General features: G+C 48.0%; 1 protein-coding gene across 8 annotated transcripts in view; it reads right to left on the bottom strand.

Annotated features, from left to right (window-relative positions):
* Positions 1-17711, bottom strand: part of Ptprm (protein tyrosine phosphatase receptor type M) — a 608602-nt gene that overhangs the window by 394805 nt on the left and 196086 nt on the right. For all 8 annotated transcript variants that reach the window (XM_033757448.1, XM_033757447.1, XM_033757449.1 and 5 more), the window contains exon 3: positions 9905-10176. In XM_033757448.1, the coding sequence (XP_033613339.1) occupies positions 9905-10176 (272 nt within the window). The remainder of the gene's footprint in view (positions 1-9904; positions 10177-17711) is intronic.

Genomic DNA, 17711 nt, shown 5'->3' with positions numbered 1-17711 from the left:
AAAAAAAAAAAAAAAAAACAACTTTCAGGGATGATTAGGCTGATGTGAAAAAGTTAAATAATTTTTCTGAAGTCACACAAATACTAAGAGTCAGAATACAACCCTGACTGAACTTACCTCCAAGTTTGGACTCTTCGTGTTACCCAAATGCCTTAACTACCAAGTAGGACAGACTATAGACCCAGAACTACTGTAAATACTTACTGTGTGTAAACTGTATCAGTCAGTTGTCCCCACACTGACACAAACTCCTTAACACCCACAACTTAAAGGAGGAGAGGGTTAGCTTGGCTCATGGTTTAAAGGGATTCAGTCAATGTAAAGCTGGCTCCAAGGCAGAAACATTATGGCAGAAGGGCCTGGTGAAGCAAAGCTGCTCAGTTCAGGGCAGCCAGGAAGCAGAGCTGGGGAATGGGACCAGCGAGGAAGGAGTAAGAGATCAGACACAGATCCAAGGCCGGGCCTCCATGCCCGCCCAGACAGACCCATCCCAGGATGGTCCCAAGCCAATCAAGTTGATACAATCAAGCTTAACCACCACAAAATGAAATGACCACATATCACACACATTCACATGTGTCCTCAAGTGTACACATACTTACATTCTAAAACTCCTACTTCTGGATTTAAGTAAGGACACAGTAATGATGCAATTGACCTAGAAATGCAGATGCAAGAGAGTACTGTGACATACTTTTCACAGCATAAATTCCAAGAGCTGGCAAACTACGGCCCGTGGGCCACATCATGTGTCACATGTATTTGCATGGCTCCCAAGCTCAGGACAGTTTATATCCTTTGCCACAGTGAGAGAAAAACGAGAAGAAGAATACTTTCTGCTACATGACAGCTGTATAAAATTCACATTTCCATGTGCACAAGTAAAGTTTTATTGGATCACAGCCACGCGCCTGCATTATGGCCCGGCTCCAGCAGAGCTGGTTGCCACCAAGACCGCTGGCCTGCAGAACCTGAAATAGTTCCTGCCGAGCCTCCTGTTTTGAGAGAGACTTTGCTGCATGGCTTTCCAACACAGTCATTACTCTGCTAACAAGAAAGCACATGTCAAGAGCAACACTTTGTCACAGCCACATACAATACGCTTGGCACTGTGTGTGGCAGCCCTCAATTCCAGCAACGGCAGTGAGAAAGCCCTGCCCCTCTGTGACTTGTTTCAGTTATCGTGCGTGCCTATTTAGGCTGGTGACATCACCACACCATTTTTAACCAATACTTAAACGCAATTTACTATGACAAAATATATAAACTAACTGCTCAATGGATCCCAAAATATTAGACAAAATAAAATAAAATCCAACTCATTTAGGAATGAAATCACCTATGAAAAGAAAAAACAAAAAAGAGCCTATAGTAAGGAAAGGTGGAGGGGCTGAAGGGTGGGCAGGAGAATGGTGAGAAAATAAGCACCAAAATATATTTTATAGGTACAAATTCCCGATGATGAGTATCATCACATCGTATAACTAAAAGGTACCAATAAACTTAATGAGTAAAACTAAACAGATATGCATTACTAGGAAAAAATCTGAAACACTTTAACGATAAAACTAGGCTCTTAGATGCATCTTCTACTATATTCCTTGGGATTAGCTACATTGAAGATAAATATTTTTGTGCGCTTCCTATTACTGATACAAAAACATTTTTAGGAAAAACTCCGCCTCCCTCTAGCCCGACCTACTCCAGGAATATCTGAAAAGGTGCAGATCGTCTGAGAACCAGGGACCCACCCTTATGCTGAGTCACTTTTCCCTACATGGTATTTCACTTCACGCTGCCTTAAATATCTTTTATTAGCAAACAAGTTTTCTTCTGATTATTCCGATTCCACACTTGTGGGTTTGCCTACTTCCTGAAATGTGTCTGTGACCCCAAAACCCAACACCTGCAGAGCACTCCCGGTCTTTCGTGGACCTGTGAGGATCGCAGAGGGCCCCGCCACTCAACGCTCACCTCCCAGCTTAGCACCCGTCAGGGCCTGCCATCTCCTCATTTCAGCTTCCACGCTGTTAGAAAGGGTCCGTGCCGCCTTAACTTACTCCTACGGTTTTCACGTGCTTGTGCCCCCCACTTTTCTTTGGTTTTGAGACAGGGTCTTGCTATGTCACCCAGGCTGGCCTTGAACACATGACGACCCTCCTGCCTCAGCCTCTCAAGTGCTGGGATCAGAGTGTTTGTGCTTTTCATGGTGACGTTTTGTGGCACCTAACAGCTGTCGCTGCACCGGCTTATGTGGGTAGGCGTTAGTGCCGTGGGCCCTGGGCGCCTCACTGTGGAATGAACATGAACCAGAGAGGGGTGTTTTACAAGGAAATACACATAAATCGAAGGTGTGGGTAGATGGGGTGACAAAAACCGCCCAGAGTCCCAGGAGCTTCAGCTTTCTCAAGACGCCACTCGCAGTGGGTCGGGCCCCACATCCCCGGCTTTCACATCGATGGTCTAACCACAGGCAGAGGCTCTCGGGGCTGTGGGGCCGCCGTTCTGTAAGGACACAGGATGAGCCTGCTGCACAGCAGTGACACTGAGCCAGGGACTGAGAGCACTTACAGACGGTCTGAGTACACACAAGGGTGTGCGTAGGTTACACGGACGCTGCACCCATTCGCATGAAGGACTTGAGCACCTACAGATCTGGGGACACACACGGGTCCTGGAACCAGTCTCCCGAGGGTACCCCAAGAGTCGACCGCGTGCTTGTCTGTCCGACGGGGTCACAGAACTACCGCAAGCGAGCGTCCACCGTCGGAGTACACGCAGTCATCAGCAAGGCTCCTGGTGGCTCAGAGGCACCTGTGAGGCCACAGGTGTGTGAGGACCAGCATCACCCAGTCCTCCGTGCTCTCCTCTCTGCAGACAGGCACGGCGGGCACACTGCCCTGCAGACCTGCAGAGCCCTCAGCTCTCGGACAGGGCACAGTGGTTAGGTCACTGACAGACGCTCCCCTAGCTCACAAGACACAGCCCTGGGCTGGGCCTAGCCTTGCAGAGCCGGAGCAGCCCTCAAGCTGTCCTCCAGCCAAGTGCGGGGCGCAGTCCACCCTGCAGCAGCAGCCCCATATTCCCACTTCAGCCAAGAGCAAAATTAGCTTTCCCTGCTGCCACATCCCTGCATAGGGGCGAGCAGAGAAAAGGGTTTGCTTACCACATGATGCTCACACAGCCAGAGCCAGGTGTGGGCAGCAGCGGGCCTCGGCTCCCCAGGGTGTGCCCCACCCTCTCTCACAGTTCCCCTACAAAACACCTGGCTTTGATTTACACAAAAAGCACACGTGGATCCTACGCACTTTCAAAAATCACATTCTTCTGTCAAAGAAATTAAATAAATAGAAATATATACTGGAAAACTTTCTGTAGTATGAACAGCCCAAGCAAAACCACAAAATATGTCCCATTAAAAAATGAGAATCAAAATATTTCAGCGTTTGTCTATACTGATGCATTACTGGAAAACAAATACGCCAATACGCCAGTTACTGGTGGCTTGTCATGCCTAGTCTTCATTATTATTATTCCCTGAGCATGTGCACGTGTGTGTGTGTGTGTGTGTGTGTGTCCTGAACATCTACCTCAAACAAGCGCTCCTGATGAGCACTCCCCAGGCCACGCCCCTTCTTGAACACCTTATCTGGCTTTCCTGATGACTCTTCAACTTTATTTTTGGGGGGAAAGCAATGCTCTCCCTTTAGGAAGGAATACGGTATGATCATAGCTCAGTACTCATTCTAGAAAAAAAGACACAGGAGAAAATTAAAGGGGAGGGACAAACCACAGGAAGTTATAGGGACAGTTCTGAGGAGCAGGAAGGAGGAGCCCACAGGGAGGTACAAGCTACGCTCATTCCTCATCATCAAATAAGTTGAAAATGAACTTTTAAAATGAATAAACAAAACATGGTCTTTGAGGGTGAAAAGACCACCTGTGAACTTCCCAGGAGGGTCTCAGAGTCAGTGACAGTGACTCAGGTGTCCCCGCTATCTCCATGGAGCACAGGCCAGAGCGTGGATCACGGTCAGATCGCAGACCACTGTCCCCTCCAATTCCCCACTCTGCCCTGAGCGGTCTCCCACTTGGCCAGGGAATGTACAGGGTCAGCAATCCAGGCTGGAGACGCTCAGCCAGGCAGTGTCACGGCTGCCTGTCCCTGGAGAATCAGGGACGCGCGCAGGCAGGCAGGCACGAGGCAGCCTGCAGAATGAGTCTGCCGGGCTTCACCTGCACCCGTCTCCTTCCTTCTGGCCAGCTAAGGCCTCTGAACACTGCTCAACGTGCTGCAGTACAGGGCCCAGTGAGCTCCAGGATACTGCTTCGGAGCAGCAGTGGGCAGTCGAGCGGCCGGCACTCACCTATCTGCCTTCCGGCCTGCCGGGAAGTGGGAAGCAAGCAGGCTGGGCAAACACAACAGAGACTGGGCAGCGGTGGGGGAAGGGAGGATGGAGCTGCAGGGGAAGCGCTGGGGAAGATGACGCCACCCCTCTTCCCTCCGCTCCTCATTGACCAACAGAGCTGTCAGCCCAGACAGGGTCAATCCTGGCTTAACCTCTCCCGGAAGTGCGTCCTACAAATTCTGTACAAAGGATGTAGAGCAGGGCCCTGCTGGCATTCAGGCCTGATCTTCCACCAGGACCCGGACCTTATCTAAGGAATTTGTTTACTGCAGTGAACCAACAAGGCATCTCACCCCTCCACCTACGTCCACCCGCCCAGGCCCCCCCACTTCACCAAGAGGCCTGGGACTGGGCGTCCAGGCTACCTGTACACACTTCTCTTTACAAAGCCACCCTTTCCATCAAGGAGCCCACCCCATCCCCAGCCCTAGCTGAGCCAGAATCGATGGCTTTCAGGAGGAATGTGGGCAAGCGCAGGTCAGATTCCTGGCCTCTGTGCAATGTGTGTGTGAGAAAGAACCCAGAAATACCGATCAGGGACGAGTGTGCTTAGGGGCACACATCTAAAATATGTTGGGACAAGGAGAGGAGGACCGGAAGCAAAATCACAGCCAGGAGCCAAGTTCTTTTATCAGTGCAATAAAGCAAGTGGTGACTATGAGAAGGAAATACATCTTGAAATGGCAGGAAGCAGATTCCTAAATCCAAGGCAGCAGGTGCCCTCGGCAGGTAGGAGCTGCACTTTCTGCCAACACTGAGCCCCAGGGGGGCAGTGCTAAGGAGCAGCGATTAGGACAGATGCTCGTTAAGGAGTTAAATTGGTGTTAATCACCAAATACTTGACACCTGATGTTTCTAGGAACAGCCATTAACCGGCATTCCAGGTGAGCACTGCATGGAGGGTGCCTGCAGAGCACTACTCTGCATGGGCATGGGCAGGCGGCCCTGTGAGAGGCTTCGCTCTCCAGTTGGCTGTGCCCAGGAAGGGTGGTTAGCACTCGTGTCCTGTGTGACAGGCAGCTTCTTTGCCGTGACCTGTCCCCACCACGACAACTCTCAGAGCAGACTCTGACCACAGCCAGCCCTGCAGCTTGTCCTGCGAGGGAAATGGACGTTCTGGACAGAGGCCCCAGAGGGAGAAGGAAAGGGGACCCTGGATTCCATGTGGGCCCCCAAGGCCAGTCTCTGGAAGGGAGAGCTCCAGGACTCTCCAGAAGCCTCCCCTGCGCTGTCAGAAGGAACCTGGAAGGCTTCATCTCCCCCAGTGTTGCACAGATAAGTCTCCGGGGTTCCTCTGCCCTTTGACACCCTCCTCACAGGGAACCGAGCCGCTGGGCAGCGCTTAGGCAGGAGAGCACTTGGGCATCAGCATTTCACTCCTCAATGTCTCCCCTCAAACATCACCACTTCCAAAGAGGTCAGCATATCCTAAGGGCATTTTCCTCTCTCACACCTTGCAAGTTCACTATACTTAGGCCATAATTAGGGAAAGCAGGCTCACCAGGCATAAGGCAGCTGTCCAGGCTTGTGAGGAAGAAGGGCTGCTATGCAAGTCCAAGTCTATCCAACCCATGTTTCAACTACAGGAGGGGGCTAACGGGAGATGCCTCCAAACCATTCATGGCCCATCTCGCCTGACACACAACGCTAGGGTGAGTCAGGGCCATGGCTGAGTCGTAGGACATGCGGTTAGCATGTGCCAGGCCCCGAGTTCGATCCCAGGACCACAAAATACCGGCAAAAAAACAATAACAAAAAGCCCCGACTACTAATGTGATAAATACATTATACAAATAAAACACCATCCGAATATGCTCCAACAGGCGGATATGCCAAGCACAGGGAAGCCACATACTCATCTCTGTATCTGCAGCCTCCATCACGATGCAGAGCACTGCAGTCTCCCTGCGCCCTGCTGGACTCTCTCAGGAGCACCACCCTCTGTGGACACCTGTGTCCCACTGCACTACCTGCGCGTTCCGGCCTACCAACAGCAGGTCCGCACCCTAAGAATGCATCCTTAGGGTGCTGACATTGATGCAGCATGTTCATGAAAGAAAAGGTCCCACGCATGCGTGTGTGAGGCCAGAACCAATGTTTGGCCGCGTACAGATTCACACCTCAGGATGTGGACAAGTCTCGCCAGGAGTCACATCCACGCAGCCCTGCAAGACCCCATAAGAGCAGCAGGAGCTGAGGGCCAGCTCCCTCCCTCCCAGTGCTGCTGCTGCCGGCCCCAGGGGCGGGGCCCAGTCTGTAGCTTTCTCCCAGGCCACACCTGACAGCCCTGGCCTTTTCTCCCCTTAGGCAGGCACGCAGGGCAGGGTGGGGATGAGCAGTGCTAAGCGGTCTCCTCTTGTACTCCCTTTGTTAGTAAGCTTGTCCTTCTCATCTCAGCAGTGAAACTAGCCTAGGGGGTGTGAAGCTGAGCACTGGGGAGATTCCCGGCCACACCGCTCTCACAGCACTAGCACTGCACCTCAGCTATTCTGCTCCAACGCTAAGGACGCCAGGGCATGACTGCCCCAGCAGAAAGAGGGAAACGCTCAGGGAGGCACCATCTTTGCCAAGCTTCACAGATGTGGCAGGACATGCGCTGGCTTGTCGATGAACAGGTGGGTCCCCACCACTGCTGAGCAAATTCTTACAAACCAAAAAGTACATCAGGTCTTTTACACAAGGACAATGCAGTTCCTAATGAATCGGTCTGTGTTACAAACTGCATGTTTCTAGTACCCCAGAATGGACATTGGGATCCTAATTTCCAAAGCAATGGCACTAGGTCGTGAGGCTGTGTGAGGTGGCTGGGCCATAAGGACTGTGTCCTTGTGAGGCAATCAGTTCCTTTACAGGATGAGGCTGGGAAAGTCACGGGAGGACAGAGTACGACGGGCCATCTGCACATCAGGGAGAGAGGTGGGCCGAGTCCCACACTAACCGTGGACTCCCACGCTCCAGAGCACGAGAAATGAACATCAGTGGCCCCACTTGTGATGTTTGGTGGTTGCAGCACAGCAGACTAAGAGGCCAGAGGAGCAACAGACTTCCAAGTGAGCCAGGAAGCTATGAGAATAAAGTTCTAATTGAGCTCAGTGAATCACACACTGCTCAGCACTGTGAGAGACCCCAGCAGGAAGCGGGAGGGCTTAGGAGTCAGATCAGGCTCACAATCAGAAATGCGAAACATTTTTTCTAAGGGTGACCAAGAAAGCAAGATTTCATTGAAAATGACAACAGCCTGGTACCCAGGACCAGTAATTTTCAGCACAGTTTCATCACTGCTTTCTCAAGACTGGTCTCCTACAGGCACATAAATCAAATCATTCCCTGAATGTGCCTGACAAGCCAGGTACAAAAATGTGAAACAGGAATTCTAGATCCATCGCCACACAGCCAAGGCTGTAAGAAGAAAGGACACTGAGCAGCCCGGACAGAGCACACTCTACAGACCACAGTGGGCACCATGCAGGCCAAAGAGAAGGAAATCGGGGCACAGGCAGGTGGGAGATCCCTCCTCCTCTCTTGAAACAGTGCATCCCGCAGGCCCTGACCAGAAGCTGCCTGTGCCCAGCAGGGGGCTGGCCCTACCCTAAGAAGCTGCTTCATCCCATGGGCTTCCCAGCCAGGGCCATGTGCAGACAGAGGCAGGAGTCCTGCTGGGCCAAACCCACCGCCTCTGCTCCCTGTCCAGTTCTGTGCGGGGCAACCTCCACCCCCAGGGCCGTGTTTCCATCACACTAGTGACGGGCTGATTACTAGTACGCTCGTACAAAATGAAGGTGCCCATTACATGCGATTTTCTCCTTCTTGAGGAAAAACCAGTTTTTACAAATAAAAGTTATATATGTATTTTAGGGAAATTTTGCAATAGGACAGATGGCAGAAAGAAAAAAAAAACTGTTATTCCACTGCCTAAGCAGGTATCACTTTTCATGTATTTATTTCAGAATATATTTTGGTCCATATTATTACTTTTTAAGAATGGAACTTATATATTGCTTTAAACCTGGCTTTACCCACTTAGTAACATAAGCTTAAATATATCATTAATGTTCTTTTGCAACATTATCCGTAATGGTTGTAAAGTGAATTTTTATACTGAGGTACCATAAGTTAAATTCTCTATTGTTGGAAATAAAACTGGGTCTGATTTTTTGTTAGTATAAATAAGCTACTATGAATAGTTTGGCAGTTAATATTTGCAATCACTCTTATTTTCAGGAAAAATGACTAACAATAGATTGCTTAATTTAGATGTATGTAAATTTTTAATATTTTAAAAAATATATCATGCAAGTATACTCTTAAAAGGGTTTATCATAGGTTAAGTGTATACTAACAGAGTTTCTACTACCTCCTCACTTCCACTCAAGAAACATTTATTTAGGGCTGGGGATTATGGCTCAGTGGTTCTGCTGCCTGCCTCACAAGCGCAAGGACCTAAGTTCGATCCCCGGTACCAAAAAGAAATGTTTATTTAGCATTCACTAAATAGAAGCTGTTGTAGATACAAGGATACAAACATAAATGAAGAGAGGAGATTCTGCGCATTTAATCCCACCATGCGGAAGGGATGAGGGGCCGACTGGCGGACCTCAGCCGACCACAGGCAGAGGGGTGAGTGGGTGCCGTTCACCCCCCGAAGACCAGCAGCCCTCAGAGGCCCCGATCTCCGCCCAGGGTCTAGCTGAGCATCTCACTAAACATGAGGGTGATCTTACACGCTGTTCCTGCTGGCTCCCGAGTGAGCCAAAGGAGTAAGGAAGAGAACTGCAGATTCTGCTGGTCTCTCTAGACACCTCCTAGCTGGAAACCAGGACCAAGCTACCTGTAAAGCACACTGTGGATTAAGGGGAAAAGCTCCTCAAGGCCACTGCCACTCGTGCGCCGTCTCTGGTCCCACATCACGATTCTGGGCGTGACAACGTCTGTGACAGGGACGCGACCTCAGATCGCTTCTGCACCCAAGCTCTACCGCCCCCAGCTTCTGTCTGCTGTTACTTTAAAGGCCACCTACTCAACGTGGGCACAGAGGGTCGCATGGGCTCCTCTAAATTACCAGCGCAGAACACGCAGTTGCCCCACTGACATGGACTCAGCCAGAGCCCTGTGCGAGGGCTCACTTCCTGGCTGGGCCATGGAGAGTCCCGTCCAGGACAGAGATGGCTTTTTCCAGCCTCCAGAGCTCTCTGGGTCACTCAGCCTGCTTAGCACAGAAGGGCCCAACACCCTCGCACTCAGCGCCACTTGCCCTGCTCCTCCGGTCACAGCTTTGTCCTTAAATCCTGTATGTCAGGCTTAGAGGCATGAGACTCATGCTTTGCTCATTTTACAAAGCCAGGAGGGAGACCCTCCTGATCACACAGCACAGCAATACTGACTGCGTTATTTACAAAGAGAGAACAGCATCTCACATATTCTCTGCCGAGTAACAGATTTGTGTTCTCAGAAATTACAGGGTGCTGCAAAACCTGCAATGGAAAGGAAGCCCGTACCTGGTAGAAGTTAGGCCAGAACGTGCTGATGGCCAGCTCCGCCCGGTTCCATCTCCCCGTCGGAGCCCCCGACAGATTCCAGATGGGGCTCCCCAGAGCTCCGCTATTGACCTTCACATACACGTTGAGGAACCCGGGAGCAGAGCTGCTCTTGCTGGATACAAAGTAGTGGAAATCGATGCAGTGCGTGTCGTTCTCCTTCAGCTGAGGGAGCAGCAGGTGGGCTCGCTGGCCCTCGGGCCGCCCCGACCCGTTCACCATCATGAAGGAGCCTGTGGAGACAAAATGAAGGACTCACAACCCAAATTCACGTTCTGGTCACGTACTGGGGGGATGCCTCTGCAATCCACGTCTCTCTTAACCTTAAAATTCCACCCTTGCCTTGTCAGAGCATCACTACCACCCCTCTCGTGCCGGCCGGTCTCCTCGGTACATGAGCAGGACAGGCCCTGGGTGTCAGTGCCTCGAGCCTCCAGACCCCAGACACAGACAGTGCAATGTGTGTAGGCCTGGCCCCATCGGCCTGGTAGTCAGAGGCCACCTGTGGCATTTACAGGAAGACTAATTAAAACCCACTCTGGAAGCCGTGCAGTCCGTCCCCGCAACCACACAGGACTCCTTTCTACCCCAAGGGAAGCACACAGGAGAGCCCTTGTCTTCTCCAGGGCCTGGGGCAGCTGTCCTGTCACTCACTGCCATCTGTAACCAAGCCGCTTCGCACCCCTGTAACCTGAGCGAGAAGTGGGGTTCTCTGGTGTGGAGTCTTGGGGTCCATGTCACCGGATCTTTGGGGTTCAGCACCCCTACCCCTGGTGCTGCTGTGACAAGTGGGACGGGGCTGATCGCACTGGTGTGAGCATCGCCCCCAGAGGAGGACCTCAGAGGACCCCACTGTCCCTGAGGCCCGGCACCGGTTGCTCTGCCTGTTTCTGGAGGAATTTAGCTGTCCAGAGCCCTACCCATGTCTAAGACTAAGGGGTGTAGCACCTGAAAAAATATATAAGCAAATGCTCTAAGAAACAAGGGAAAGCAAATTATCAAAAGTCCTCTTTGGCAGAGAGGAAAACCATACTGAGAGTGTAAGAAGGAGGCCCACTGACACTGAGGCATTAAATCAGAGAAAATAGTACTATCGATGAGGCTGGATTCCCAGTTCCTCCCCAACTCCCCTCACTGTGAATCACAACGGTCAGACGGTGCGCACGTGTGTTGGTGTATACACGTATGTTTTCGTGCGTGCCCACGCATATCTGTAAGCAAACAGTACTAGGAAGTGCACAGCACTCCTCTCCACATGCTGTGATTTCCCAAACAACACACAGAAAATTATTTTATATCAGGAACACAGAAAATAGAAACACAGACACCCCTCTGTATGGTGGTTACCATCACGGCGCCTTGTGTGAAGTGTGCTCCTTTCAACCCCATTTAAATAAACAGGAACGAATTTGCAGAAGGGTTAGAAGCAACAAACCCAGGTTTTAGGCTGAGTCACTGGCCAAACCAGAACTTCCTGCCTCTCAGTTTCCAACCAATCACTTACCTGTCGCACTCCAGTAAGCTCGTGTGTCATGCGAACACACACGAGAAGAGAACGCCTCTCTACCACAGTGAAGGGAGTCACAGGAGCTATTTCAGAGTAAAGTAATTTTTCAAGAGATGAATGTTATGCACCTGAAATATAAAAGCTAACCCAGAACGGAAGGGAGATCTGGGAAGGTGCATTTCAGTAATGAAGAAGGACTTCAAATGGGACTTAAGAAAGACTCAGGACGCAGGCTGAGTGACTGCAAGCTGTGCAGGGGCCAGGTGGGCAGCTGCTGGGAAGATGCAGGGCTGGCTAAGGAGGCGCCACCCGCCAGCCCCTCCCACCCACCAGGGGCGCCACCTGTCTACACCACTGGGGAGCTCCAGAGTTAGCCCAGCCCAGTAAAAGATCCCAGGGAATTCTGCTTTACATTATGCCATTGGGAGGAGCTTGAAAGTGAGTCATCAGGTGATTCAGCTTCTGACAACTTGAATCATGTGAGCCAAAGAAGTTGTGACAGTGACACAGAACCAGATATGACAGAAACAGAAGTAGGGAATGAAGACCTTGATGCAGCCAAGGAAGAAAACAGCAATGTAAATAAATGTTTGACTAGTCAAAATGCTACCAACTTGTCATGGATACCAGAATGACCCAGCATTAGAACTAGGTCAGAAAATGTTATTAGGTTCTTTCCAGGGGTGAAACCTATTGGAATGCTAATGCTGCAAATCAGTGTTGGAAATTGTTTGTAATGGACGATATGCTACCAGATATTTTGGAATATACTAAAATGAAATACAAGTAAAACATTCTATATGCATCAATGGTAATACTCGAACAAAAATTTATCGTAACACCTCACTATCTGAACTAAAATCATTCATAGCAGGACTTTATCATTCTAATCCCCAGACTCTAAAGGATTTATGGAAAAGTGCCAGATTAGGCATTGAGCTTTTTAGAATACTGACTTGCAAGGTATTTGATTTCCTTCAAAACAGCCTATATTTTGATGACAAAGACCTGCCGAGAGAGAAAAAATTCTGCCAATTTGGCTGCTATTCACTCATTTTTTGAAAGCTTTGTTTCAAACTGTCAAGCAATTTATACACCATCTGAACACATGACAGTTGACAAACAACTTACATTATTTTGTGTTTGTTAAAGCTTTCGGTCATATATGCCAAATAAACCTTCAAAATACAGTTTAAAAATATATGCCCTGGTAGATGCAAAAAACAGTTGAATTTAGAAATTTATTCTGGAACTCAGCCACCAGGTCTGTATTTGTACAGCATGTGAACAGACATGTTGCACCAATTTCAAAAAGTAACCAAAATGTCACATCTGACAACTGGTTCACAAGTTACCCATTGACGTTACATTTGCTAAAAGAATACCAGTTGATCAGCACAGGAACTATTCCAAAGAACAAAGGAGAGATTCCTGAAAAAATGTAGCACGTTCACAACAGAGAAATGTACAGTACCGTCTCTGGATTTCAGAAAGATATAACATTGGACTCCTATGTGGTGAATAAAAACCAACTAGTATTGATACTGTCAACATTATACCATGTTGAGTGAAGCTCACCGCGATAAGTAAAGCTGGGTGTGGAGGTACACATCTGCAACCCCAGCACTTGGCAGGTTTAGGCAGGAGGATCCTGTGAGTTCAAGGTCAGCCTATGTTACATAGTTCAAGGCCAGCCTGGACTACATAATGAAACCCTGTTTCAAAACACACTCCCCACACACAAAAAAAGAAAAGAAGACTGGTAGCGAATCCCCAACACAAATGAAATCAGAAATGGTCACATTTTACAACAAAATGAACGTGGGACAGATGTCCTCCATGAGTTATGTAGCAACTATGATGTCACTCAAAACAAAGCAATGCCCAATGGTTATGTTTTACTCCATCCTAAAGATGTCAGCCGTAAATAGTTTCACAATTTATAAAAAAAAAAACACACACAAAATATCACAGGGAAATTTTCTTAGAGGATTGGGATTAGAATTGATAAATAATCAATTACAACAGAGGAAGGAAAATCTCTGCCCCAGAAACTCTGCAAAAGAATTCTGGAGCAGACTGGTCAAGACTGGTGAAACACCACAAGAACCTCTGAAGAAAACAGAAACACCAGCAAGGTGTCCAGTGTGTCCTAAGAAAGGAGACAGGAAAACACAACACACATGCTATCAGTATAAGCAATACTTGTCTATGAAACATGCCATTTCCATGTGTGAAGACTGCCTTAGATGTGATAAATGAAGTACAGATTATTTTTGTGGTAGTTTTATTTGTATATTTGTTGTAGGTCACCTAAAAATTTGTTTTGTTATGTATTAGATTTAATATGCAAATAGTTAATGTTGAAAATATTGATGTTTACTCTAAATGCTCATTACATATTTGATATTTTATTTGATAATTTATTTTCCTGCTAAGTGCACATGGTTATAATGTAATAGAAGCTCCTGACAAGAGAAGAAGACAAGAGAGGTGACAAGTATGGCCTGCCAGACAGGAAAAGGAAGCTAAGCACACATGCTGTCACTGTAAGAGAGACACATATATGGAACACGCTAGTGTCTGGTGTCATATGAAGAACACCCTAGGAGTAGTAATTGAAGCAGATTATTTCTGTGGTAGTCTTGTTTGTATTTTCACTGTAGTCCACACAGGAATTTATTTCTGCTGTTAATTTTTAGATTTTGCAAGCAGGTAAACAGTTGATGTTGAAAATGTTGGGGTTTATTCTAAACACTCATTATGTATTAAAATGTTAATATTTTATTTTCCTGTTGAGTGCATATTGTTTAATATAACAAAACTCATACATTTTTTTAAAAAGAAAGAAAGAGAAGCTGGGCATAGTGGAAGATTGCTGAGATCCCAGCTCCTGGGGAGGGTAAGGCAGGACCACTGGTCCAGCCCAGGAGTTCAAGGTCAGCCTAAGAGAACAACCAAGTGGTGAGAAAGGGTCACTGAAATAATCTGGGCGAAAACCTTCAAAACATGCAAACTGAGCCAAAGCAGGTTTTGAATGCTGGGTTAAAAACATGTTTTTGTGGCCGGGCATGGTGGCGCAGACCTGTAATCCCAGCACTCAGGAGGCTGGGGCAGAAAGATTGCTGTGAGTTCGAGACCAGCCTGGGCTACATAGTGAGTTCCAGGTCAGTCTCAACTACGTAGTGAGACCCTGTCTCAACCCCCCAAAAAACAAACAAACGAAACAAAAATGTTTTTGTGCTCTTAGTAAAATACAAGCTGCTCTACTACACATGCTGCCACAGTCTGCTCTGCTCCTCGATCCGTGACCAGTTGTGATGAAGATGGGGTCAGCTCTGGATCATCAAGACCCACAGTCCCACCACCTGCCACAAAATCGCTCCTCAACCTGAGGACCTCAGTGACAAAGACGGCGATGTGAACAGGACGACAGCACATGCCGTGAAGACAATGCGCTCGAAGCTTACAGAGAGGTGATTCTTTCTGTCCACCACTGGAGGTCGGTGCCTCTGTAAAGCTACTATTCTGAAGGTCACCCGGGTCCCCAGAAATACTGTCTTCCTAGCCACGGGGCCTGTCCCCCTGTGCTTACCCACTGGGCTGCTTTCCAGGCGGCTCCCTGAGTCATCTAGGACACACAGCACACAGAGCTGGGCACATCTCAGGGCTGATCTTTTATGCACAGAGCAGTCCTTGTGGTCCAGTTCTGCCATCTACGTCTCAATTGTTTTCTATTGCTGACACTCAATGCACAACACCCACAACTTAAAAGGAGGAGACGTCTGTTTTGGCTCGTGCTTTCAGTCCATGGCTGGCTGTCTTTAAAACAGAAATAGCATGGCAGAGGAACCTGGTGGAGGAGAAGCTGCTCACATCCTGGAAGCTAGGAGACAGAGGGAAGGGAGGAGCCAGGGAAGGAGATGCACCCTTTCAGGTTACTTCTTCAGTGACCTCCACCAACCTCACCTGCTAACAGCTTGTTCAACTGCTGAACTCATCAGTTGATGACTCCACTAACTCCACTCATCAGTACAGCTCCCTCATGATCTGATCGTCTTCCTAAAGCCCCACCTATGAGAGCATGAGAGTCTGGAGACATCCAAATCTAAACCGTAGCCCCATGATTTCAGTGACTGGTAGCCGACTGAGATCCAGAAATATTCCATGAAAAATCTGGACGTATAAAGAATGTAAACAATAGCATGATGAAATTTCATGCTGCCTGGCTTTCTGCCAAGGCAGTGAATCATCACTCTGTAGAGCATTGTATCCACACTGTATATGCTACCTGTCAGTTAAACACTTAGTGGTTGGATAGATTACCAGATGGACTGTTGAGCTGTCACAATGCTTGTATACAGAGTCAGGTACTATCTAAACTTGCAAGCAGCCACTGGGAATCTTGGAATATCCTGGGACATTGCAGGATTACTAGAATCAAGGGCCCCTAATCTTTATAGTTATTTCTCCTTCTCTTTGTCCCTCTTTGAGGCAAAATATAGTCTGCTTTGCTATGAACTGTCATTCTGTCATGCAGACTAGCAGAGGAGTGACATCCCTGTAACACAAAAGTCACTTTTGCTTCCTGTGCCTTTTTTTTTGGCAGGACATCAACACTGTACAGTGATCAGGAGCAAATCTTCTCTCAAATAAAGGGGATACTTCACCAACACACGATAGCCTCCACAAACAACTTGCAACCCTGCAGAAGCACCTTCTTGTCCCTTAACACTAGGAGTGACAAGAAAAAGTTTCATGGTCTCAAGAGCCATTGTTCTCTCCACTCAGTTAAACTGTCTGGGCACATCTAAGAGCAGCTTCCCTTCCTCTGGGTTCAGCACTTTCACATGGGGCCATGATTCCTGTGTTTTGCTGCTGGGTGGTCAGAACCACAGGTAGTACACACAGGACTGTCCCATCTGGTGGTTCAGGCTGGATGGGATGTGTTAAAGGAAAAAGAACAAATGACTGATGATGAAGACAGCCCCTGGATCCTAGTATTAAACTGGCAAAAAGGAAAGACTTCCAGGAAGGCAACAGAGAGAGAGAGGAGAGGAGATGGAGCCCTAGGGTCTAGTGCTAAAGACCAACCAGTTCCCCCATCTGGCCCTGGTACTTTGTTAGGGTTTTCCTTGTTTGCATTGTTTCTCTAGCTACAAAGCTGCACAGCTTCTGAGTGACTCGCCTCAGTCTTGTTTTTCTCCCCATTTTTTTCAATGTGCAGTCTTATGAAAGTAGTGGATGTTTTCTGGGAATGCACATGTGTTGGTAAAAATGCTTACTCTAGGTGTAGCGACTACATCTTGAACTAGTTCTGACCCTAAGGACTGAATTCTGTGCTGCACAGCCACACAAAGCTACTCTTCTTCCACACAGTCTAGAAATCAACCCCTGACCTGAGCACACAGAATTTTTGGAGGAAAGTCTTGTTTCTATAGCAAGCACTTACCCTGGAGTCTGCCAGCTTGAGTGGTCATTTTTTCTCTGTACCCCCCCTCAATAAATGGTGAGTGCACTCAAGTGCATTTAAACAGAGCTTGCTACAAAGTACAAACTCAATACATGCTGGTGACAATCACTACGATAACTTTGGTACCTCAGACCTAAATGTGTGGCACTTCTTAATTATCTGCCTCTCTCCCATCTCTCTTCTCCCTCCCCAAATCTTCTGTTCCTATCCTAATTCACCTGGTAAGAATTTTTAAATTTCCTTTATGTAATAAGATATTATGAAGCCTTCAACTCAATTCTTGTCCTTGCAAATTAGGAGAAGGGTGTCCTTATTTCCAGGTGTGGACATGAAGACCTAACTCATGGTTTCACCATGCAGAAGGTGGTGTTTCCGCCCACACAGCGGGTTCCACTGCTGTCCACAGTGTTTACAGAAGCAGGCATGAGTGTGTGTGTTGAGCAAAGTCTAGCAGCCCGAACTCTGCAGGAAAGTCCCAGCTGGGCATAAAGAAATTGGGAGTGGGAGGGAGAAAGTCTTTTAATTGTTTGAATTTATCACCTATCTGCTATGAAAGGGAAGTTAACTCACCAACCAATGCATAAAGAACTGAAGAATTCAAAGCACTGATTTTCAATTTTAAACCATTATGTCTGTTTTTTTTTATGGCTGAATGCTTAATTTTCACCTTCTACTTCAGTGTTCTGACTGTCAGGAGAGGCATTTCACAAAGTAATTGGATATCCCTCTGTAGTTACTTCCTTACTTCCATTTTTCCCCCTACAAAAAGCACTCCAACTGAGCACACA

Source organism: Fukomys damarensis, unplaced genomic scaffold (assembly GCF_012274545.1).
Source record: "Fukomys damarensis isolate Sample0158 unplaced genomic scaffold, DMR_v1.0_HiC HiC_scaffold_30, whole genome shotgun sequence".
NCBI classification, from domain to species: domain Eukaryota; kingdom Metazoa; phylum Chordata; class Mammalia; order Rodentia; family Bathyergidae; genus Fukomys; species Fukomys damarensis.
The sequence above is the reverse complement of the archived record's forward strand: the minus strand, read 5'-3'. Positions and strand labels throughout refer to the sequence as shown.